The sequence below is a fragment of the Neoarius graeffei genome, chromosome 4 (assembly GCF_027579695.1).
Source record: "Neoarius graeffei isolate fNeoGra1 chromosome 4, fNeoGra1.pri, whole genome shotgun sequence".
Lineage (NCBI taxonomy): Eukaryota > Metazoa > Chordata > Actinopteri > Siluriformes > Ariidae > Neoarius > Neoarius graeffei.
Window position 1 is genome coordinate 109,770,629 of NC_083572.1, and position 24,638 is coordinate 109,795,266.

Here is a 24,638-nt window from a genome sequence, read left to right on the forward strand (position 1 = left end):
TCGGAAAAAATAACATGGATATTTTGAGAGATTACGGTAAATCTGTCATCAGCCCTGAAAATCACATCAGACATTTAAAAAAAAAAAAGCAATAACAAGAAATTTTCAACCTTTATAGTGTGTTAAGTGTTAAATGTCTAAACTGGTCAGGAGTTTCCTTTTTTTTTAATACAAGAAATGGAGAAGAACTGGAAGTCAGTCAGTATAATAAGCATTTATTTATGTGTTTATTCAGCATTGTTCATGCATTAAAATTAGGACTGCCAATCGAGTGATTATTTATTTACAGCGTTATTGTCCATAGTTGACTCTCAATCCCATTTTTTTTTTAAATCTGTTCTAAATGTATCTTAAAGGGATATTTTTTATGTTTTTGGCAAGTGGGTGTGGACAAATCTGCTTGCTTTATGTAAATGTATGTGGCCAGGTCAGGAAGGATAAAGCTGGACACAGTAAAAATAATTTTTGCAGGTATTTTATTCCCCCGCTGCATTTAAAAAAATAAATAAATCAGCGTTAACTAATTTTGAAGGTTTCGCACAATTCAGTGTGAACAAAACAGAACAGTATTCTCCTCGAGTTCTGTCCTTAACTTCCAGCCTCAAACTATACAATAAACTAAACTAAACACACTCGGTGATGTGGACTCTGGACTGCAGGAGTGACTGTCTTTAAAAAAAAAAAAAGAAAAGAAAAATACAAAACCCAAATAAATACGTTTGTGAAGCCACACAGCTCATAAATATGTTTTACAGTAAAATGCAGTAACTCAGTGGTAAATATACAGAACACTCATGAGAAAAAACTGCATTTACAAACACACACACACACCTGGACCTTAACACGTCGTCTTTTCTCCCCTGTGGACCATCAAAAGCCTCTAAAAAATACACACGTTTTATGTAAACAGTCAGAACGCAACAATATAAGCTGATTCTGACACAAGTGCACTTTATCACGACTTACACCAACCAGCGACTTGCGACATTGTTCAGTCGCATGTGCTACATCACTTCCTGATTTTCCAGACTACAGGCGAGGGGCGCAGGACGTGCACACGTTAATCACGCGTCAAAAAATTAATGGCGTTAAAAGGAATTCGCGTTAACACGTTAATATCGCGTTAACTTCGACAGCCCTCATTAAAATGCAAATAAATAAAACGGCACATTTTAAACAGTAAAAAACCAAAGTTCTGATAATGTGTAGTTCTAAAAATAATGAATAAATATCAAATCATTAATTTGATTATAAGTAAGGTGCTGGTTACGGCAGGGAACTGTAGCTCAGGAAAGCATTAAAATGAAATATTTATTGACTAATTGCTTATAAAATATCAAATGATAGAACAGATATAGAAGTTGAGAAATGCTGTGGTTTTTGGAGCATATCTATTCTTAGATTTGTACACCAAAGTGGACAGATTATTAGGTACACCTTCTCTGAGGCTACCCTTCATGGCAACTTTTATCACATCTGTTTGCTGTACAGATGTTGAGTTAATGACTGGAGCACATCTGTAGCTTTGGAAAGCACTGGTGAGCAGATATTATGAAAGTGGACTCGGAGGGAAATTTTTTTTTTTTTGTCCTTGTTTTTAATTGTTTGTAAATGGCAGAACTGCCTGCGCTCAGTCCTGGAGCATGTCGCGGCGTATGGCCAGGCGGTGTCCCGTCTCCAGAGGTTCATCGACGAGGTGACCGGTCACAGCACGGAGCCGTGTCCTCCTCAACTCGGGCTCAGCTCCTCCTCCTCCTGTTCATCCTCCAAGAAGAGCTCGGAGCCTCCGTTCAGGACCTACCAGGCATTCGTGTGGGCGCTGTACAAGTACTTCAGCAGCTTTAAGGAGGAGCTCTCTGCCATCGAGAGAGAGATCATCAGCAAAGGTGAGGCACGCGACGTTTTAAAGGTATGTCGGGATTTACAATGTTTACAGTGTTTGGATTGATTTTGATGTGACATAAAAGCAACAAATAATTAAAAATTAGTTTAAAAAAAAGATATATTTGTAGGAGAAGTGTGCGAGTGTTGAAACAAAACTGATGTGTGTTAAGGCCAATTTATGCTGACAACCCAGTCCTCGCAGACGGCGTCGTAGATAGCGTCTGCGTAGCCCCCCCACCTTCGCAGACGCTCTGCGCGCACCTCCCAAAAATTGTGACCACCGCAGAAGCCTCGCAGACAGCGTCACAGACAAGAGGGCTCTGACTGATCCACTCTACATCCGCTGTACACGCACTTCCGCTTCCCTACTTTCCCGGTTTGGTTTGTTTTCACGACCGCCATTTTTAAAAACACGAGCGAAGATGGAGCAGCATGAAGAGCGGTTGATCGAGGAAGTACGTACATCTATATGACTCCAGTTCTAGTCATTATAAAAAAAAAAGTTCTAGTCATTATAAGTAACCGGAGGATAAACACTCCACTAACCACACCCACCAACTACTCCTAGCGACTTCGCGCCCCCTTGCATTGTGCCGGTGAATAACATCGCGCACGCCTATTACTCCCCGCTCAACGATAAATTACAACTGTCTGCGAAAAGCTATCTGCGAAAGCCTTGTCGCAAGAGCATGCAGAGGCCTTTAGGGTATTGCCGCGTGAATTAATAAGTCTAATTGTAATTGACACTAATGAATCACTGGTTTAATTTTACAAAATGGCTTCCAGACTCCTTATTCAGCAGCACATAGAATAGCACGTGATCCAGCACTCTGTTACTCATACACACAACTTCATGATGGCATGAGAGAACACTTCAAGGTCTGTAAGTTGTAATTTGTGTGCATGCGCTGTGGCTTGCTTCTTTCTTTCTTTCTTTCTTTCTTTCTTTCTTTCTTTCTTGATTTATTTATTTATTTATTTATTTTATTTAGCGCACATGGCCGTAGGCTGATGAGTTATTGCCATCACGTGGCGTCCATCTGCAATTCACAAAAATCACTCCTCCTCCCTGAGTTTTCACTAGATTTTGATTCTGATTTTGTTTGAAAGATCTGATCAGTCTACACAAAAGTTACTCCTTGGTTTTGTGATTTCTCATTAGTTGAAAGTCACACCTGGAAGACGCTCTGGACTCCTACAGTAATGCTTTTATGGCTGAGGACTACAGCTGACTTGCTAACTTTAGGACTGCAGTTGTCATGAACAGTTTTGCACTCAAGTTTCCATCAATGAAGAGTTTATAACATCAACGAAACTGTCTTCATGTTAAAACTGTTAATGTTATAGTCATGCTGTCTGTTGTTGCCCAAATGAGGATGGGTTCCCTTTTGAGTCTGGTTCCTCTCGAGGTTTCTTCCTCATGTCGTCTGAGGGAGTTTTTCCTTGCCACCGTCGCCACAGGCTTCATCATCGGGGATAGATTAGGGATAAAATTAGCTCATGTTTTAAGTCGTTCAAATTCTGTAAAGCTGCTTTGTGACAATGTTTATTGTTAAAAGCACTGTACAAATAAACTTGACTTGATTAGTGAGTTGCTAATTAGGCCGGTTAATGAACTTTGAATAAAATCACTCCTCCTCCCTGAGTTTTCACTGGATTTTGATTCTGATTGTTTTGTTCTGAAGATCAAATTATTCCAAGTGTTCTCATGAAGACCAACTTAGCTAATTATAAAGGAGTCTGGTTTCTCATGGTACGGCCGTGTGAGCTACTGCGTCACTGACACTCTGGTTTATTTAATTATAAAGCAGCCTTGGCTGTGAGAAAGGCACTCGAAATTAAATTTCTACTTATTTTCATTACTTAATTCGCCGTTTTGTTTTGAGTCGCATTAATAACAGAATGGAAGTAGTGTTGTTCATTCGATACACTCTCCTTTGTGCGCATGGTTTTTGAAGGATAAGCTGACCAAGCGCTCACCTGCTACACCTGAACTTCATTCATGAGTTCATCTATAAAAAGGACGAGAAATACAGTATCTCAGTTTAAGATGCATCTCCTGTCCTCTGCTTGATGCATGTCCTCAGTGTGGGGAAAAAATCTTTGGAAATTAAAGGAGAACTGAAGTCATTTTTAAACTTGCTTTACTTCTTAATTAACATGTTATTCAATTACATTTTCGGTTTCAGTAACCTTATATCGTGACTCGTATTGGCAACTAATTGTAATTAAATATTATACTTATCGGCCTATTCGGTTTTTAGCCGTGTTGAATTTAGTTTGTTTGGTCCATGGCAGGCGTCGCTTATCCACGCGATCTTCACGAGACTTGTGTGAGACTTCGAAACGCCAGGTGTCGGTGCCGCCAGGGCTCGAAATTAACTTTTTTTCTTTGTGTCCCCCAGTGGTCCCAAATTCTGTGTTGCATTGTCCCGAATGGAAGCAATAGTGTCCCCATTTTTTTCCTCTCTGAAATAACCAGTGGTTAATATTATCATATGAAGTTACTATTATATTTGTAACTATGCGATTTTGAACCCTTTATATCATTTTTACAATAAGTCACAAGACACAAGCGACACATCCTATACATCATCTACTTCAAAATTACAGTTATTGCATTTTCAGTTTATTAAACTTTGGCGATCTCACTGTATGAATAGATACCCGTTTATTTAAAGGGGCCAACTAGCTCATTCAGAAAATGTTTCAACTCCCTACATCTGCAGCACACTTTAGTTGAAAATAAGACCCCTTTTATGTTCATTTCATCTACTTATACCTTGAATATCTGTTGGCACTTATAAGGCCAACTTATAATTTTCACCATTACCGTTATCCATTTTATGAACTTTCCGTTATCCATTTTATCCATTTTTTCCGTTATTCATTTTATCCATTTTTTCCGTTATCCAGCCACATCATTCCTGTTGTATTTTATAACGTGTCTAACAGTGTTCATTCAGTTCATTCAGTTGCTAGCGTTGCCTGCAGACCAGGCGATGACACTTTGGATCCTGAAGGTCCCGGAGACGTTATGTCTGGGCTTTCAGTTTCTTCCCCGCGGTCGGTCCGCTTCAACCACTTCAGCATTTTTGTTCTGGCAAGAGTCGGCGCAGCGTGTGCGGTAGCAATTCCATTCCAAGTCCATATAATGCGGACACCGGCCGAAGATTCTAGAACAGAATGCGCTGCTCTGTAGCCTACGGATGCAGGTGCATCGAAAGTGTAGCTACTATGTATTTTTCGCTGTTAACGTTTTAAAATTAAAATTGACAAATTAGGTGAATGTCTACGTATGTGTTACGGCTTTGTAAATAATATTAATGTAGAACTTTTTTTCTAGATCTATTTTTTTCCATTGTCCCGGGATTGTCCCAGATATAATAATTTTGTGTCCCGATGACATTTTTTATGGTCCCCGGGACATCGGGACACCGTTAGTTTCGAGCGCTGGGTGCCGCCATTTTGAAAACTGTTTTCCAAACGAAGTATTGCACAAAAACGAGTTTAAATGACGATTACTGCCGACTTTTTTCAAACTTTCCTGACTGCTATCAAAACAAACAAAACTTCCGGCTTGATTGCATCAGCATTCGAAAGAGGGCGCGTGCGTCTTTTGACAACGTTGGCAGATGTTGGTCACTTGGATTTCCGCTGTACGTTTTACTTCTGTCCTACGATGTCTCGCACAGGTCTCAACGAATCTCGTTTACGGCCATCGCTTTGACATATGGACTGATATTACAGAGCATATTTCAAACACTCATAATTTGCTATAGCAGCGACAAAATAGCAATCAAACATGCATTCCTATATTGAATAAAATGAGAGAGTTTTGATGATAAATTTTGCCTTCAGTTCTCCTTTAAAGCAATATTCTGAGTGGTATATTTGCGTAAGTTTTTAATATTAGACATGAAAGGTATTCCATAAGTTTTATTTTGGTATTTGTAGCTAAAACATACATTTCATATTTCATGACACGTTGCAGTTCCAGTAAACTGTCAGACAATGGCACTGTTTTGATCTCAAGCAGATATGTTACGTTACATTACAGGCATTCAGCAGCCGCTCTTACCCAGAGTGACATGCAACATGCCCAGGGCAGCCTGGGGAGCAGTTAGGGGTGAGGTGCCTTGCTGAAGGGCACTTCAGCCTTTTCTGTTGGTCCAAGGAATCAAACCAGCGACCTTTTGGTCCCAAAGCTGCTTTTCTAACCATTCAGCCATGGCTTCCCTGTGAAAGATAAACCTTTTATATTTTTAAATCTAGGTCTATAATGAGGGAATAACATCCATCTGGCCATGAAATAGCTCTGCAGCCTTTTGTCCAATTAATTTTGGTTCCTTAAAAAAAGAGGATACCATATATTAAAAACAATGCCTACAGCGTTCACCCGATATGGTTGTAAATGCCTTCAGATTAAAGCTTGAAGACTGCACTTTGAGCTCATATTCATTGTCATTTAATGTAGTACACAGAGGGGAAAAAATGTCCGGGCCTGACTGTATCTCATTTCCTCTTGCCTTCTTGATCCAGAAACGAGGTCAGCTTAGCCTGCTATCATATATATGCAAGATCAGAGATTCAGCTTTGACATGGAAAATTTTTTTAAACTTTCTGGTGTGTAGATGAGACCGTGACTTTGTCGGCTGTGTTGGAGCGCCTCAGCCCTCACCTGGCACAGATCACCGTGCTACACAGGGTTTTCTGTACGGGCGTGGCTGAGGTCCCTTCTGGCACGCCCAACGTTGTCCGAGCCTCGCACCTCCTCAACACCCTGTACAAAGCCATCATCGAGTACGACAGCGTTGGCGAAGCTTCAGTACAGGCAGTAAGTCTGTTTGTGCTTCTTCAAACTCATAAGCCGTTGAAAATAAAACATAAACAATGCACTGCTGTATTTCGTCGTGTGTCACCAGGTGGCGCTGCTGTTCTCTCTCTGGGTTGAAACGGTCAGGCCGTACCTTGAGATCGTGGACGAGTGGATTGTCCACGGTCACTTGTTTGACCCGGCGAAAGAGTTTATAATCCAGAGGTAATTAATAAAGCACACATCTGCATCAAGACACATTTAACAGTATTTGCAGTGGTGCTTGTAAGTTTGTGAACCCTTTAGAATTTTCTGTATTTCTGCATAAATATGACCTAAAATGATCCAATATTACATATCTGTGAGTGGCAAAAGTATGTGAACCTCTAGGATTAGCAGTTAATTTAAAGGTGAAATTAGAGTCAGGTGTTTTCAATCAATGGGATGACAATCAGGTGTGAGTGGGCACCCTGTTTTATTTAAAGAACAGGGATCTATCAAAGTCTGATCTTCACAACACATGTTTGTGGAAGTGTATCATGGCACGAACAAAGGAGATTTCTGAGGACCTCAGAAAAAGCGTTGTTGATGCTCATCAGGCTGGAAAAGGTTACAAAACCATCTCTAAAGAGTTTGGACTCCACCAATCCACAGTCAGACAGATTGTGTACAAATGGAGGAAATTCAAGACCATTGTTACCCTACCCAGGACTGGTCGACCAACAAAGATCACTCCAAGAGCAAGGCGTCTAATAGTCAGCGAGGTCACAAAGGACCCCAGGGTAACTTCTAAGCAACTGAAGGCCTCTCTCACATTGGCTAATGTTAATGTTCATGAGTCCACCATCAGGAGAACACTGAACAACAATGGTGTGCATGGCAGGGTTGCAAGGAGAAAGCCACTGCTCTCCAAAAAGAACATTGCTGCTCATCTGCAGTTTGCTAAAGATCACGTGGACAAGTCAGAAGGCTATTGGAAAAATGTTTTGTGGACAGATGAGACCAAAATAGAACTTTTTGGTTTAAATGAGAAGCAATCTGTTTGGAGAAAGGGAAACACTGCATTCCAGCATAAGAACCTTATCCCATCTGTGAAACATGGTGGTGGTGGTATCACGGTTTGGGCCTGTTTTGCTGCATCTGGGCCAGGACGGCTTGCCATCATTGATGGAACAATGAATTCTGAATTATACCAGCGAATTCTAAAGGAAAATGTCAGGACATCTGTCCATGAACTGAATCTCAAGAGAAGGTGGGTCATGCAGCAAGACAATGACCCTAAGCACACAAGTCGTTCTACCAAAGAATGGTTAAAGAAGAATAAAGTGAATGTTTTGGAATGGCCAAGTCAAAGTCCTGACCTTAATCCAATGGAAATGTTGTGGAAGGACCTGAAGCGAGCAGTTTATGTGAGGAAACCCACCAACATCCCAGAGTTGAAGCTGTTCTGTACGGAGGAACGGGCTAAAATTCCTCCAAGCCGGTGTGCAGGACTGATCAACAGTTACCGCAAACGTTTAGTTGCAGTTATTGCTGCACAAGGGGGTCACACCAGATACTGAAAGCAAAGGTTCACATACTTTTGCCACTCACAGATATGTAATATTGGATCATTTTCCTCAATAAATAAATGACCAAGTATAATATTTTTGTCTCATTTGTTTAACTGGGTTCTCTTTATCTACTTTTAGGACTTGTGTGAAAATCTGATGATGTTTTAGGTCATATTTATGCAGAAATATAGAAAATTCTAAAGGGTTCACAAACTTTCAAGCACCACTATATGTATGAAAGTGGCTAAGTTATAAAAATAACTTTTAATAAGGATTGGTTTACACCTCTGAAACAAAAAATAAGAAAAAAGAATCATCACAGGTCTTTTGTTCCAGCATCCGTGGAGGTATAAATCTAAGATTTACAGCTTGACCTCAGACTGTTACAAAGCGCTGACACTGGAGACTCCTTCCAGAAATGTTACATAGAAAATTAAAGTCTCCTTACTTTCTAAAAATGACTTCATATCACTGTTCATGCATTTTTTTTTTCTAACATTCATATGTTCCTGTGAAATAAGGTGTTGCTATAGAAACATTTTAGAACGAGCCGTCTGACCAATTAGCATCAAGAATTCATCAGTGCGATAGTATCGTCATCATCAGTCAACTGCTGTCGAGATCCTTGACCCACCGGGTCTTATCCGTCATTGCTCTCAGCAATTTCGCCAAAGAGTAGGCCAGTCTCCCAAACTCCGGTACCTGGACAGGTGAGCATTCTGGCTCCTCAGTTCGGGCAATGTAGTCTCCAGAGAATGGTATCTGAGATGACTTGAGTTTTTGCTCGGAAGCAGTGGCCAGCAACCCGGGCTCTTCTTTGTGGAGATGTGAAGGATTTCTCCATAGATCTGAGATTTGGTGGGGTGATCTTTCCAAGAAAGGGTCCATACCCTCATCAATAGCTTGGTCTAAATGCCATCAGGATGTTTTTCCAGTCCCTTGTTGCTGCTCTGTCGAGAAGGACGCTCTCCACACAGAGTTAGAAGAAACTGATTTCAGTGGATGTAGGAATGTCTGCTTGCAAAGAGTGAGAGTTTATTGCATGCATCCAACGTCTGACCTTTCCACGACAGGAAGTCCAATAAGTGAGCCTAGATATTTGAAGTTGGTGACGTCTTTCAGGTCGGTGCCACTCATTGTGCGAACAGGTTGATGGTCAAAACTCATCGTATAATACAAAAAAAAAAACCTTTGCGTTTTCTATGTTGAAAGAAATATTGAGACAGTTTTGCAATAAAAACACATTTAATGAAACTCCCCAGCAGCATGACTTTATGGCTTTATTAATATTCAAATCTATTCGAATATTCAAATTTATTATGATGTTTACATGGTCTAAACAATACTGTCTTAAGCGCAAAGAGTTTGTTCTGGTCACTTTTTTTCAAGTCTCGTTAGAGTGACGCGAGCGATATTAGAGTGTCATAATGTTTCTTTACGGCACATGATCTAAATATTAAACATGATGTGATCTCATCAGGAATAAGGACGTACCGGTGAACCACAGGGACTTCTGGTACGCCACGTACACCCTGTACAGCGTGTCCGAGGCGGTGGACAGCGAGGAGAGGCTGAGCGACACGGCCAGCGGCAGCTCGGGTGGAGATCAGAGCTCCAGCAGCAAACAGCACACCATGGTGTCCTTCCTCAAACCCGTCCTCAAGCAGATCATCATGGCAGGAAAATCCATGCAGCTGCTCAAGAACCTGGACTGTAAAGAAGCCGAGCAGGCTGACGGTTCCTCCAGAGGTGATGGAGACATGATTGAAGACACACACAGATCAAATCTGTTAGCTGATTCCTATTAAAGATTTTCCTTCTTCTCCTAGTTGTCCATGTACCATCACAGGGAACCTGATCATAACCGCAAGGCAACGTATCTCATAAACACTCGACCACCAGACAACAACATTTATATTGTTATTTCCATAAGATAGATGGGTTTTTATCCAGCACTTATTTTTAATTTGCTTTTTAAAAAAATAATGTGGGAGTATTTACTAACACATTTTACAGAAAATATTCATGACAGTTTCATATAGAATTAGTTAAAACAGTTTTATTAGTCCACTCGCTTGTTGGACAGGTGACAGTTTGTGTCGTGTAAGGGCGATAGACGGATGCAATCGCAGAAAGAGTTAGTTTTATTGATAACACGCTTGCAAATAGATCCAAAACCAGGCAGTGGTGGAGTGAGGGCCAGACAGGATATCAGAGGGATCCAAGGCCCAATCCCAATTCTAATTTCTACCCCTACCCCTCCGCCTTCCCCTTGGCCCTTCCCCTTGAAACTGAGCTACAAGGGATAGGGCTTGAAATTCAACCCTTACGTATTGGGATAGCCCTTCAACGATCGCATACGTCATCACGTACCTCCGTCAGCGTTTACGTTAGCAAAACGTGACCAAATGCGTCATTGGCTGCGACCAGCCGCTACAGTCAGAGCCAGAACAGAGATCTCTGCTGGCAGGGTGTGATTTGTTAACTAACACCACTGAATGGGATATCTTTGGCGCTTCGTGCACCACATCCGACAGAATGAGGTGTCAGAACACTCATGTAAACAATAAAAGCGAGAATAACAGAACAAAACGTACGCAGTCAAGCAACCGAAAACAATACTCACTCCCAAAGCTTTTTAGCAGCAGCTTGGATTTCAGAAATCGCTGCTCATTCTCAGCTCGAAAGCGAATCAAGCGGCGTGTTTCCTCTGGATAACAACTTAAAACACGTAAATAATGGAGAAAATACATTTATGACAATCTTTCGCCGCGGGAACCGCCATCTTTCTGAAATCCGCATGAAATCTTGCTGAAATCCGCATGGCATTGTGGGAAATCACTCAAACCCCTTCGTTCGGAGTCAGCTCCAGGAAAATCTCCGTTTGGAGGGGTACAGAAGCCCTCCCCCTTCCCCTACCCCTCCGCGTTAACTGGGATTGGGATACCCCTACCCCTTCACGTGAACACGCAAAATGGAGGGGAAGGGCTAAGGGGTTGGTCCAAGGGGTGAAATGGGATTCGGCCCAATACTCACAGTCCAAAAACACAAACAGGGTCAAAACCAGAAAAGGGACACAAAATACAAAGCTTTCACAAAGTCTGTGTGTTACTCAGGGTCCTTATATAAACGTCTGTGCTGTGATTGAGCTCTCATCAGGAACAGGTGCATGGTCATTAGTCCTAATGGTGCTGTGTGGATGTGAGAGATGAAACCAGACAGCTGTGTGGCGTATGGAGTGTGATATTGGATGGTAACTCTACAGTAGTGGTGTAAAGTGAAAGCGCTGGTTCAGTGTTGTCCCCCAGGCACCCAGCAGAGTCACACCATAATAAATGTGCTGGTGGTGTTTCTGGCACATGGCATGCGGCGTCAAAGAAAGGAATAAATATATTTATTCTCGTAATTGGTCTCACAATAATGTCACAAAACAGTGCAGTGATTTATTGAGGTGAAAAATACGACACGACTCAATTCAGCGGTGCTGTAATATTATTAATCCATTCAGTGTGATTGTGTCCTTGTAAATATTTTTCTCATGAACTCGCTCATCAGGAGCTCTGCTTTTATGCGTAACTAAATATGTATATTATTTTATACGTTATTTTCAGCACAGTAGTGATTATAGTGTCACAGGATCAGCGTTTTTACCGTGAGGTTGATGCTACATCGTATGATACAGTACTGACTTGCTGTGGTTTTTTTTTTTTTCCTCTCTCTCTGTCTTAGATGCAGAGAGGAAAAGTCTGTACACACTGTTCCTGGAGTCAGTGCAGACACGTCTCCGCCGTGGAGAAGATTCCCCCACGGATACAGTAACCGAGCAACAAGCCACCAAGAGGAGCCTCATTAAGATGCAGTCCATCGTGGCACGTCACCTGGAACTGGACGACATCCATGACCCGCTGTTGGCCATCAACTTCGCCAGGTGATCATCTGATCTCCCGTTAGACCAGCATCTCAGTACAAACGATCTATAAACAATCCGTGTGTTGTGCTGTTATAGGAAAATGATCAGCATGATGAAGCAGCCTGAAGTTAATCAGTTTCCAATTACGGCATGTCCTGGAGTGTTTTTTTTTTTTCACTTTTATAACAGTTTGCCAGCGCTGGCGATTTAAACAACATCGTGTCGTACTTTTTATCTGGTTATAGCTACATTTAATGTTGCACAATGTCCACTAAAGTTATTTCCTGTTATAACTTGCGTTGTAGCGGATATTTAACAGTTAAGGCCAATTTATGCTAACAACCCAGTCCTCGCAGACGGCGTTGCAGATGGCGTCTGCGTAGCCCCCCCACCTTCGCAGACGCTCTGCGCGCACCTCCCAAAAATCGTGACCACCGCAGAAGCCTCGCAGACAGCGTCGCAGACAAGAGGGCTCTGATTGGTCCAGTCTACATCCGCTGTACACACACTTCCGCTTCCCTGCTTTCCCGGTTTGGTTTGTTTTCACGACCGCCATTTTTAAAAACGAGCGAAGATGGAGCAGCACGAAGAGCGGTTGATCGAGGAAGTGAGGAAGTACGTACATCTATACGACTCCAGTTCTAGTCATTATAAGTAACCGGAGGATAAACACTCCACTAACCACACCCACCAACTACTCCTAGCGATTTCGCGACTTCGCGCCCCCTTGCGTTGTGGCGGTGAATAACATCGCACACGCCTATTACTCCCCGCTCAACGATAAATTACAACTGTCTGCGAAAAGCTATCTGCGAAAGCCTTGTCGCAAGAGCATGCAGAGGCCCTTATTCAGCGAAATCGAGTCGTACATGAGCTGATAGCCGACGAGATTGAGTGGAATAACTGTTTTATTCTATCCATATTCACTGGATTTTGAGAAACAGAGCATTTTTATTTTTTGCAAATTTGATAAAAATTGAATACAGAATGTCAGACAAAATTGTTTCCGCTTAAAATGTAAACAAACTGGCGAAATGACAGGAGCAATTTGTGAAAAATGCGATAATAATAATAATTCTTGAAAAAAAGATCAGTTCTTACCATCAAATACTTTCATTCTATATTTTGTCGCATTTATTTATTGGGATTTTCTTCTTTAGCGTTTTTTTTTTTGCGGTTTGCAGACCAACTTAAAGGTGCCTTACCACCACCGACTGGGCTGGAGTGTGGAACTGGAGAGACGGGGGGGGACTATGTTCTTTTATCTTTTTCTGTTTCTTTTCTTTTGTTCAAGGTGTTTTTATTAATTTTTAGGTTATACAAAATACAATTTTAAATACAGTTTAATATAGTCCAACAGACTCCAACACACAACCCTACCTTTTGCACTGTCCCAAATGTAAAACATTACACATCATATTTGGGGGGGGGGGGGTGTTTACATCTATACATTTAATATGTCTGAAGTGTCCATCTTTTTTACCTGATGCAGAACTGGCCGTCAGATGGTGTAAAATTTAAGAGCACAGCTGCTTGTAGCGTAACGAATTTTCTCTAGGGTCAGATGATCCATATATGGAAAGTTGGAGGGGATCTTTCTTTCCATTTGAGCAGAACAATCGGTTTCTTTTAAATCATTTTTTGGGTTTTGTTTGAGTTTTCATTTCGTCCTCGGTTGGTTCAGTCGCCCCAGGGTTTTCCACAAAGTGCGGATACACGGTGTTCCACCACGCCATGTGCTGTCTCTTGTACACCAAAAAAAAAAATCGATCCTGTAAATTGAACAATGCAGAGTAATAACTAGAAATAGGAAGATATTGTTAAATACTGTATATTTGGTCTTGATAATCCTGGTACTCAACCCAGAAGTGAAAATAAAGGGTTTCGCTGCGTGCACTGACTGCCATTCACAACCATGCAGAAAACCACGCTCTCGGCGCTGGTCACTAGATGGCGCTGTTGCATGATTTGACCTCGATTCTGTTTCTGGCATCCTGGAATTGGAAAATGAAGAGGTGTGCTGTTAAGTGTTTTCATTTCACATCTAATTTTGCCCTTTAAATGTTGCCCCTTGCATATTTGACAAGGTAAAAAACAGCAAATTTAATAATGTTGAATTGTGCCTAAATCAGCCCTTGGTGCCACCAGAATGCACCATTTGAAGTCTCTAATTTCAAAATTTTCAGGGGGCCCCTGGACCTTCTTCGGGGTCCTCTTGGCCGGGCCAGCCCTTACGCACTGTGCTCTACATCAGTAGCACTGCTCTGATTTTTTTTTTTTTTCTGGGGAAAGCCCCGAACACGTTCCGTCGTTTTGTTTTTCTCTACTCACAGTATATATGAGCTGATATCCTAGTAGTAGAGTAGCCAATCAGAGCGCATGACTGCTCATATCCAGTGAATGTGGATAGAATAAAAACAGTTATTCCCTCACCAGACTCCCTTTTTCCTCTGTCTCGAAGTTAATAATTTTTTTTTAAATTTTAAATCCAGTGTTGCCTTGTTACTGAAAAACCACGAAACGTGATCGCTTCAGTCCTGAAAATGAATCAACGTCTTCCAGCCAATCAGAATCGAGACTTCAGCAGCACTGTGCTCTAATGAAGTCTTTCACAAAGATGTTACTTTTTTTTTCTTCTCACAGGTTGTATTTCGAGCAGAAAGACTTCCACGAGAAGTTCTCCGGCGCCGACGTGATCGTGGATCGGTCGTCCGAGTCTGTGACGTGTCAGACGTTCGAGCTGACGCTGCGCTCCTGCCTGTATCCGCACATCGAGAGGAGGTACATCGAGTGCTGCGGGAATCTCATGAGAACACTCAAAAAGGACTACAGGTGAGCGTGAGATCTAGGAATCAGGAAAGCTGTCTCATGACACGTACAACCCATCAACACAAACATCCATGGGGAAAAAAAAAAAGTTTGGGTTTCAAACTAATAACCCAGTGGAGCTGAGATCATGCAGTTTTGTTTTCCCCTCTCAGACTCTTGGGGTACCTCCAGGCCATGAGAAACTACTTCCTGTTGGAGGCAGGTGACACCATGTACGACTTCTACACCGCCATCTTTGACAAGGTTCTGGAGAAGGAGAGCTGGCAGCAGCTGGCGTTCCTCAACGTGCAGCTGCAGGAGGCTGTGGGACAGCGCCACCCAGAGGACAGCAGCCGGTAACGCACCAACATTTCACCAACACCTTTGGTTACTCTCATTGTTTGTTTGTCTTGCGTCTCACTTCCATGTTTGCGCAGATTGTCGATCTTTCTGGAGGCAGTCGAGCCTACAAAGAAGAAACAGCCCATCAATAACCTCGATGGTCTCACGCTGAGTTATAAGGTAACCTGACGAACATTTTACACAACATTAACTGATAATAACATGTATTTTGGATTGTATTTAATTTTTCTTTGCTTCTTGCCAGGTTCCATGGCCGGTCGATATTGTGATTAGTTCAGAGTGTCAGAAAATCTATAATCAGGTCTTCCTGCTGCTTCTGCAAATAAAGTGGGCCAAATACAGCCTGGACACACTGAGATTCAGCGGTGAGGAGTGATGAAGTGATTTGATTTGGTTTATATTATGTTGGATGGTCATGTGAGATATCGTGAGTGTACAGTAAGGCCTGAGCGGTAAGAGATTTTTGGCACCGATAACGATAAAGGTCTCTGATTTCCAATAACCGATTTTATCAGCTGAAAAACACTCCTCAAAAAAAAAAAACAAAAGACATCATTCAAATTGCAATGTAGTAAAATATTGTGATTTAGTCTGAAAATAGTCAGCAGGTCTCAATGTACATGAAAAGTTTTTTTTTTTTTTTTTTAATGCCTCCGCCACCGTAAGGTGCAAGAGGCATTATGTTTTCGGGTTGTCCGTGTGTGCGTCCGTCCCAAAACCTTGTGAACGCAATATCTTAAAGGCTAATGAAAGGAATTTCACCAAACTTTCACCATTTGTGTAGTCTGGTTAACACCAGACCATATCACAAGTGAAATATGGTCTGGAATCCGCCTATTGAATTTCACATAGGGGAGGTGTGGTTTACGATTGTCAACGGCCGTTTATTGGACGTTGCGAATGTCTATCATTTGGCGTATACGTAGCCCATGGCCAATCATGGCAGTTGTACCCGGTGACGTAGTTAGAGCGACGAAGAGGCGAAGAAAGACTGTAACGCCAAACGCTGTTCTTTTTTTAAAACAAACTTTCGCTCTAAACTATTCAGAACAGTGTCTAAAGCTTGATCGAAAGTTTGGTTCGTATCGCTCGCCGCCATGTTAAATGTGATCCGTAAACAGTCCCAAATAAACTACAAGCTTCCGTTTGTCGAGTAGTACGCGTCACCGTCTTTCCACCCCTCCCCACTCTCTGATTGGCTCCCTAACTCAGGCGAGCCTTTAGACCATAGTTTCCATGCTGTCTTTTCAGATCGGAACGATTGTGCAAAGCAGCATGGGATTTCCCAGGCTACCATTTGTGCGCTTTGGGACAAACATGAATTGATTAGATTTTGAGATCAAAAGGTCTAAGGTCAAGGTCACTGTGAGGTCAAATGTCTGTCCGAAAACCTTGTGAACACAATATCTCCAAGGCTAATACAAGTAATTTCACCAGGTCAGGATTACGGTGAGGTCAAATGTCCATCCCCAAATCACAACTTAATAAGGCGTGTAGTCTACCGGGCGGAGGCGCCCCCATCGACGCCGTTGGCATCGAGTTCTATCTAGTTTTTTTTAATTATGTACACAACAGAATTACTTTCATGAGACTTTTTTTAATTAAATAATATTTTATTTTTTAATGTAGGTATATTTACTTCTATAAATTATCATTAGTGATATTTAGTAAGTTGTTTTAGCTGTTAGGTGCTTTTGAAAACTGTATAGTTGAATTTGCACGGTATAAATAAACTGTTATTATTAATGAGGCCTGTATACATAGCTATAACTATTCATCTGAAAACATGCACATTTATTATTTGTTTTCAATCAAGGTACTTAATGAGGGGGGAAAGGTTTAAACCATCTTTCTCACTCATATATAAAAAGTACTTTAGGATACTTTGTTCAGTTCATTTATCGGTACAGGAACTGTACAAAAAATCATTTAAAGCGAGACGGCCTTTCGATTTCATAAAATCGGTGAAATTTAGTTCGCTCTGAAATGTGGTGATTGTGATGTGTTTATTTCTGTAATATCTAAAAAAATATCAGGCCATTCTGTGGCTGGGAAGTTATTTAATTTGAAGGGATTAAAGCAAATAATGTGCATGAAATCGCTCGCTTGGCGCAGTCAGGCAGACAGAGGAAGTCTGTGTGTGTGTGTGCGCGCATGCGCAGGTTTCCCTTTGAGCGTGCACTGACAGTTCCATCATTCTGTCGCTAAACGAACAGCTGATCACACCGAGGTGCTCGCTGAGCGCCCATATTTATTAGTTTGGTCCTGCGTTTCCTTTCCTTCGTGTATAACGTAACGTCTTTTCTTCTCGCTTTCTTTCCGTTACTGTAGTCAGTCTTTCACGTTTCATTCGCACACTCACGCCCTCCATTTTTCTCTCCTATTTCAAATTTGTATCCCACAATGCCTTGTGTGAACGGGGAAAGCTCACCACGTGATGCATGACATAGTATCTTGTATTGGGTCATGGTGAAGCAGGAAAAAAATAGCGGCGAATTTAAGGCCACGTGGAGATAAATTCATTAATTGTTCTATTAGGGGGGAAAAATGAATAAAATTAGAAGTCTGCGATTCGAATTCAGTAGCTTTCGGTCACTAAACAAAAATAATTGTGCGTCTGAAATTATTTTTATGACCTACACTTGGAAAATCTGAAAGGCAGTCTACCTGTAAACTAAAAATATGATTTGTACATACAGTACTGTGCAAAAGTCTAAAGTCTTAGGCACATGTAAAGGAATTCAATGTTGCAACATTAAAAATACTGTAATCAGTCAGCAGTAAACCATAATAAATGAAGCAAAGTCAATATTTGGTCTGAGATAAATATTTGGTCTTTGTTTTAAAAACAAAACACTAGTCTCAGGTCCAGTGAGTGCAGTTTTATGCGGAAATGATCTGTAGGTTTTACTGAGCATCTCACAGAACCAGCCGCAGTTCTTCTGGACACTTTGACTGTCACACTCACTTCTTCATTTTACACCAAAACCCAGCAGCCTTCATTATTTTCTTTTTTTAATCTGAAAAGTGTTCTCTTATGGAATGTGCTGCTCAGGTACAAACATTTTTTTTTCCTGTAAAATTTAATTTTGTGCTGAAAAAAAAATGAACGTTTGGAACGCTACAAAAACATTTTAATGTTTTGACTCAATGTAGAAGTCACAAAATAGAAATCTATAACAAAGTTTGTATGGGAAAAAAATGGGGGGGCTAGGACTTTTGCACAGTACTGTAAATATGCCATTAATTTGTGTACAAACTAAACTAACTGAACACCGTCTGTTCGACTCTGCTTGGGTCCGCTGATTGTTGTGATTCGTGACATTCTGAATACACAGAGTTGCAGTGTGCCCTCTTGTGGGCAAACTGCTCAAGGACAGCACTTATAACATGGTTAAAGGACCATCTTCTCTCTGTTTCTTTTTATGCCTCTGCCACCATAAGGTGCAGGAGGCATTATGTTTTTGGGTTGTCCGTCCATGTGTGTGCGTCCGTGCGTGCGTCCGTCCCGAAACCTTGTGAACGCGATATCTCAAAGGCTAATGAAAGGAATTTCACCAAACATTCACCATTTGTGCGCTTTGGGACAAACATGAACTGATTAGATTTTGAGATCAAAAGGTCTAAGGTCAAGGTCACTGTGAGGTCAAATGTCTGTCCGAAAACCTTGTGAACACAATATCTCCAAGGCAAATACAAGTACTTTCACCAGGTCAAGATTACTGTGAGGTCAAATGTCCATCCCCAAATCACAACTTAATAAGGCGTGTAGTCTACCAGGCGGAGGCATCCCCATCGACGTCGTTGGTGTCGAGTTCTATCTAGTTTTTTTTTTTTTTTTTTATGCCTCCGCCACCGTAAGGTACAGGAGGCATTATGTTTTCGGGTTGTCCGTGTGTCCGTGCGTGCATCCGTCCCAAAACCTTGTGAACGCGATATCTCAAAGGCTAATGAAAGGAATTTCACCAAACTTTCACCATTTGTGCATTTGGGGACAAACATGAACTGATTAGATTTTGAGATCAAAAGGTCTAAGGTCAAGGTCACTGTGAGGTCAAATGTCTGTCCGAAAACCTTGTGAACACAATATCTCCAAGGCAAATACAAGTACTTTCACCAGGTCAAGATTACTGTGAGGTCAAATGTCCATCCCCAAATCACAACTTAATAAGGCGTGTAGTCTACCAGGCGGAGGCATCCCCATTGATGCCGTTGGTGTCGAGTTCTATCTAGTTTTTTTTTTTTTTATGCCTCCACCACCGTAAGGTACAGGAGGCATTATGTTTTCGGGTTGTCCGTGCGTGCATCCGTCCCAAAACCTTGTGAACGCGATATCTCAAAGGCTAATGAAAGGAATTTCACCAAACTTTCACCATTTGTGCGCTTTGGAGACAAAGATAAACTGATTAGATTTTGAGATCAAAAGGTCTAAGGTCAAGGTCACTGTGAGGTCAAATGTCTGTCCGAAAACCTTGTGAACACAATATCTCCAAGGCAAATGAAAGGAATTTCACCAAACTTTCACCATTTGTGCATTTGGGGACAAACATGAACTGATTAGATTTTGAGATTAAAAGGTCACAGGTCAAGATTACTGAGAGGTCAAATGTCCATCCCCAAATCACAACTTAATAAGGCGTGTAGTCTACCAGGCGGAGGCATCCCCATCGACGCCGTTGGCGTCGAGTTCTATCTAGTTGAATAGATATTTATGGACACAGTTTATCATTCAGGCTCTCGCGTATAGTATGTGATGTAAATGAATAACAAAACATATTCAGCGGGATTTGATTATAACCAGTGTCAGATTTCCGCTCTGCGTCTCTGCTGATTGGTTCCTCAAACACCTGTCTCAGACTGTACTATTCAGCTACGGAACAATTTCATCCTTGAGTCAAAATGGCGAATAAATCCTTTATTTCTGAATCATTATTCTAATTTCCAGAGATTTTCTCTTTTTTTTTCTTCCATTGGTTACTTTGATGACTTTTGGCTTGGTCTCTTGTTCCTTGTTGCTTTCTGTTTTGAGAATTGCAAACACAAAGCAAATATCTCCAGCAGCTGGTCAAAACATGTTTATTTCTCTTATACCACAGTAATTTACCAATGATGACCAAAATTTAAGTTATTCCCAGTTCTTACTTCTTACGTAAATTATATAAGCAGCTATAAACAGTCACCCTCACCAGCCTCTCTCTTTTTTCTTTCTATTGATGTTCTTAAGACACAAAAAACTGCAGCCTGTCATGTTTCTGAGAAAGCGTAAACTGCTCTATCCTGAAGATGTCCGAGAACTTAGGGCTATAAGTAAATAAATACGTCTCGTTTATGTGGACCGTTTGCTGTACAAGTCTTTGCCGAGAAAATACCGGCTTGTCTTCACCCATATGCCTTCTGATCATTTCTCGATCGTTCTTCGTCAGGATCTTGACTCGAAACTCCTTCCTGCTTAGCAAAAACACCAAACATGATATTTCTCCTTTGACAGATTTGACGATAGCTGCAAAACGTCACGAAGCAAGTCCATCTGAAGAGCACGCAGCAGCTAAGGAGCCGATCCAGCAGCAGATCCACAGGATGTTTCTCCTGAGGGTCAAGCTCATGCATTTCGTCAACAGTCTTCACAACTATATCATGACCAGGGTGGGGTTTGTTTTTGTGTCTGAATTATTGGTTGTTGGATATTGCTGGGTTGCGTCCGACGTCACATCCGCAGAGACTCAGATTGTTGGCGCGCCCGCATTATTATTTCGAATAATGAACGCATTGTCGAGAGGGGCAGGGGCCAATATGGACGTGAGCATTTTATACCCTATTTGGAACGTTTCGTGGCGTATTACTTGACTTCATGGTCTCAATATCGAAAATCTTGCACAAATATGCAACTTCCAACATAATTATCTGGGTATTCAACAGATTTCAGCATCGGATGAATTTGTTTTGACCGCCGCCATATTGAATATACGTCAGACCTGTTTGTGTATTTATGCCGCCCCGTTTGTAGCGTCCCAAGCGAGTAAAACCTGATCCAAGTCTTTCGCTAGGTGGCGTCTTACAGTTTATGTACAAATATTTGAAAGAGACAAGAAAACATGGATAAGAAAAAAAAACATCTATTTTGTCATTCTTCGGCAGAAAGAGAGTACATTCACCTGAAAAAACTGATACCCCTGATATCCAGGGTAATTAGTCATACTAGATTTACAACAACTACTACTGCAAACATTTAAAGAAATGTTCAGAGATTGAGTTCAATTATTTTATTTTCTATCATCACAAAATACTGAACAGCATGCAGAACAATCATAGACATACATATACACACATCCTGATTCTGATGATTTAATCAACTGCTGTATCATTAGTATCAGACATTATTAATTTTCAAACTTCATAGCCTGAATTTGAACCCAAGATTGAAGATTCAGCATCCCATGTGATTCTCTGAAGTTAGAAGTAGAGATGATTAAAGACAAGCAGAATTAGACCGTCACAGCATGCAAAAAACAAACCCATTCTTGTGCTATAATTTACAAGGAGGAGATAATATAGATGTGATATATAGTGGCCTGTGGTTGAATTCCAAAATATTGCCACTGATTAAACAATATCTCAATATATTTGGTTGAAGCATTGATTTTTGTCATCTACATTGCTTCATATGGCTTCTAATACCAAAAAAAAAACAGAATTGAGAAGAAAAAAACAGGCTGCCCCAGCTGTTCATTGGGCTCGCTTCGCTCACTAGGTTCGCTTCAACTGAAGGATAATCACTGGGCCCCCCATTGTAGAAATGGGCCCCTGTTTTTTCCCAGGAGGGGCCCTGTGGGCCCCTTGACCTGCAAAACAATCTGAGTCTCTGCATCCACCTCGTTAGATACGCAAGACATGAAGTGGTGGTTCACAAAGCGTTACGATCACTGTGGCAACTTCCCAGTTATTAAAATGCCCTACGCTTGTTTTGAGCTCAAATCAAACAAACTGTGAAACTGGTACAAGTTTTGTCCGGGTTCCTCGTGAAGTGAAAGAGCAAAGGATTTTACCAAAAGACAATGAGAAAAGTGGCTCTTGAATCTTTCGCTGTGATGGAAGGGAGTCGAGTCGAAGAATGCTCGAGTTTGCAGTGAGTTTTCACTTCGTGAAAGGTTTATAAATTCCTCCTGATTTATTTCGTTTGGATTCGCAAATCACCGACTTTTTCCCTTATTTCGTGATGTCCTGAAGGAAGTTCAGGAGACGCTTCAGTCCTCAGACGTGGTTTTGTTTACTGTTTGATCGTGGTCGCCATATTGTATGGTTTTTTTCACTTTATTTATCAGCAATCTTTACAAGGACGATGATGTAGATTGGGCTCCTACGCTGAACTAGAGAGAGGAGATAATCAAGACGATCCACGTAAACACAAACACGGAGCTCATGAGTTAACAGCATGAAACTGTTTCACCAATCCCCAGGTCTTTAAAGGGGTTTCTGTGGATCTTTGTGAATGATTTACCAGGAAGAGAAGAGCAGGGAGGATTGGGAATCAAGCAGCTGTGGTTTGGAAAACGTGTAGCGTCCAAGCAACCGTCACGAATACGTGTACAAAAAGCCCAGAAATAGTCAAGTCAAGTTTATTTGTATAGCGCTTTTAACAATAAACATTGTCGCAAAGCAGCTTTACAGAATTTGAACGACTGAAAGCATGAGCTAATTTTGTCCCTAGTCTATCCCCAATGATGAAGCCTGTGGCGACAGTGGCAAGGAAAAACTCCCTCAGACGACATGAGGAAGAAACCTGGAGAGGAACCAGACTCAAAAGGGAACCCATCCTCATTTGGGCAACAACAGACAACATGACTATAACATTAACAGTTTTAACATGAAGACAGTTTCGTTGATGTTATAAACTCTTCATTGATGGAAACTTGAGTGCAAAACTGCTTATGACAACTGCAGTCCTAAAGTTAGCAAGTCAACTGTAGTCCTCAGACATAAAAGCATTACTGTAAGAGTCCAGAGCGTCTTCCAGGTATAATCCTCAACTGTCCTCATGGGGCCGTCCTTCACAGGAGCGATGCGATAAAACTCCGACCAGACACAGGGCACCAGGATGGATCAAGCAGGTCCGAGGGGCAGAAGAGGCCAGCATCTCAATCTCAGGACCAACATGTAACTCAGAGGGACAGATGGGGGGGAGAAAACACAGGTTGTTAGGTATGCCCTAAAAATGACACAAGTATTAAGTCTGTGGGGTAGGCTCGCAGAGACGAGAGTCTTGACATCAGGCATAATACACAACAATGGCATGTTAATATGGTTAAAAAATATCATGACCTGCTCTGGCTGGATGCTTGATTGGGTGATGGGAGCACACTCCTCAGCAATGATGAGATGCAGATGGGACCCTTAGGGCTGGCCACCTCCGTAAATACCTACGTACCCGGGAATAGACGATACAGGATTTATCTTGTCGTGTCCCGATCCTCAGATCTTTAACCCAGCCACGTATAAAAAGTAAAACTTAACCTGGAAGAGCATGGAGTTCATCAACGACGTCTGCAGCACCAGGTCGTTTGAGATGTCGGGGAACTCAACAGACAAATTTTCCAACTCATCGGAAAAATCCTTCTTTGTTAGCATGTAAGGCTCTAATCCCATTGCAAAGAGCAACTTTCTGAAGGTATCTTGACCGTACATTGGCATCTAAACTGCGAAAATAGTCAGAGATGGTTTCACTTGCTCTTTGCATAACAGCAGCCAAATTGGTTTTCCTGACCACCACAAAATAAACTCGTGAGCAAAAGTCATGTGACCGAATACAACCTGTTTATCGCATGCCTTTGTCCGTGTGTTTTCAGATCTTGCACAGCACAGGCTTGGAGTTTCAGCACCAAGTGCAGGAGGCAAAAGATTTGGACCAGCTTATAAAGATCCATTACAGATATCTGTCCACTATCCACGACCGCTGCCTTCTCAGAGAAAAGGTACAGTACATGATACACCTCACATTTCCGAGTCTCGTGGTGCTACGTGATTAAAGGTCATCGGCAAGGGTCGGAGGTGAAATGTAGAATATCAACTTTATTGTCTAGAAGAACGACCCAAAAAGCGAATTCAGTCTTCCTGGTGTCTAATTTGCACCCTAAAATTGAATAAAACGGTTAAAGTATACTGTTTTGCCCAATTTCCGAAGGTTTGTTTACATCTCACTTATGCGCACTTTCACCGCCAGGGGACCGTCGTCGTGACGTCATTCAAGCCAAACAGACCGGGAGCAGCTCTGTGTTTACTTGCGAACCGAGCACACATGTACGGACTTTGG

The 24,638-nt window shown here is 41.6% G+C and overlaps 1 protein-coding gene across 1 annotated transcript in view; it reads left to right on the plus strand.

Moving 5' to 3' along the window:
- tubgcp5 (tubulin gamma complex component 5) overlaps window positions 1-24,638 on the plus strand; it is a 50,737-nt gene that overhangs the window by 15,420 nt on the left and 10,679 nt on the right. The window contains exons 10-20 of the mRNA XM_060920161.1: window positions 1,619-1,886; window positions 6,519-6,721; window positions 6,810-6,925; window positions 9,734-10,002; window positions 11,983-12,181; window positions 14,807-14,995; window positions 15,145-15,327; window positions 15,409-15,493; window positions 15,579-15,699; window positions 20,823-20,977; window positions 24,175-24,300. Of these exons, the coding sequence (XP_060776144.1) occupies window positions 1,619-1,886; window positions 6,519-6,721; window positions 6,810-6,925; window positions 9,734-10,002; window positions 11,983-12,181; window positions 14,807-14,995; window positions 15,145-15,327; window positions 15,409-15,493; window positions 15,579-15,699; window positions 20,823-20,977; window positions 24,175-24,300 (1,914 nt within the window). The remainder of the gene's footprint in view (window positions 1-1,618; window positions 1,887-6,518; window positions 6,722-6,809; window positions 6,926-9,733; window positions 10,003-11,982; window positions 12,182-14,806; window positions 14,996-15,144; window positions 15,328-15,408; window positions 15,494-15,578; window positions 15,700-20,822; window positions 20,978-24,174; window positions 24,301-24,638) is intronic.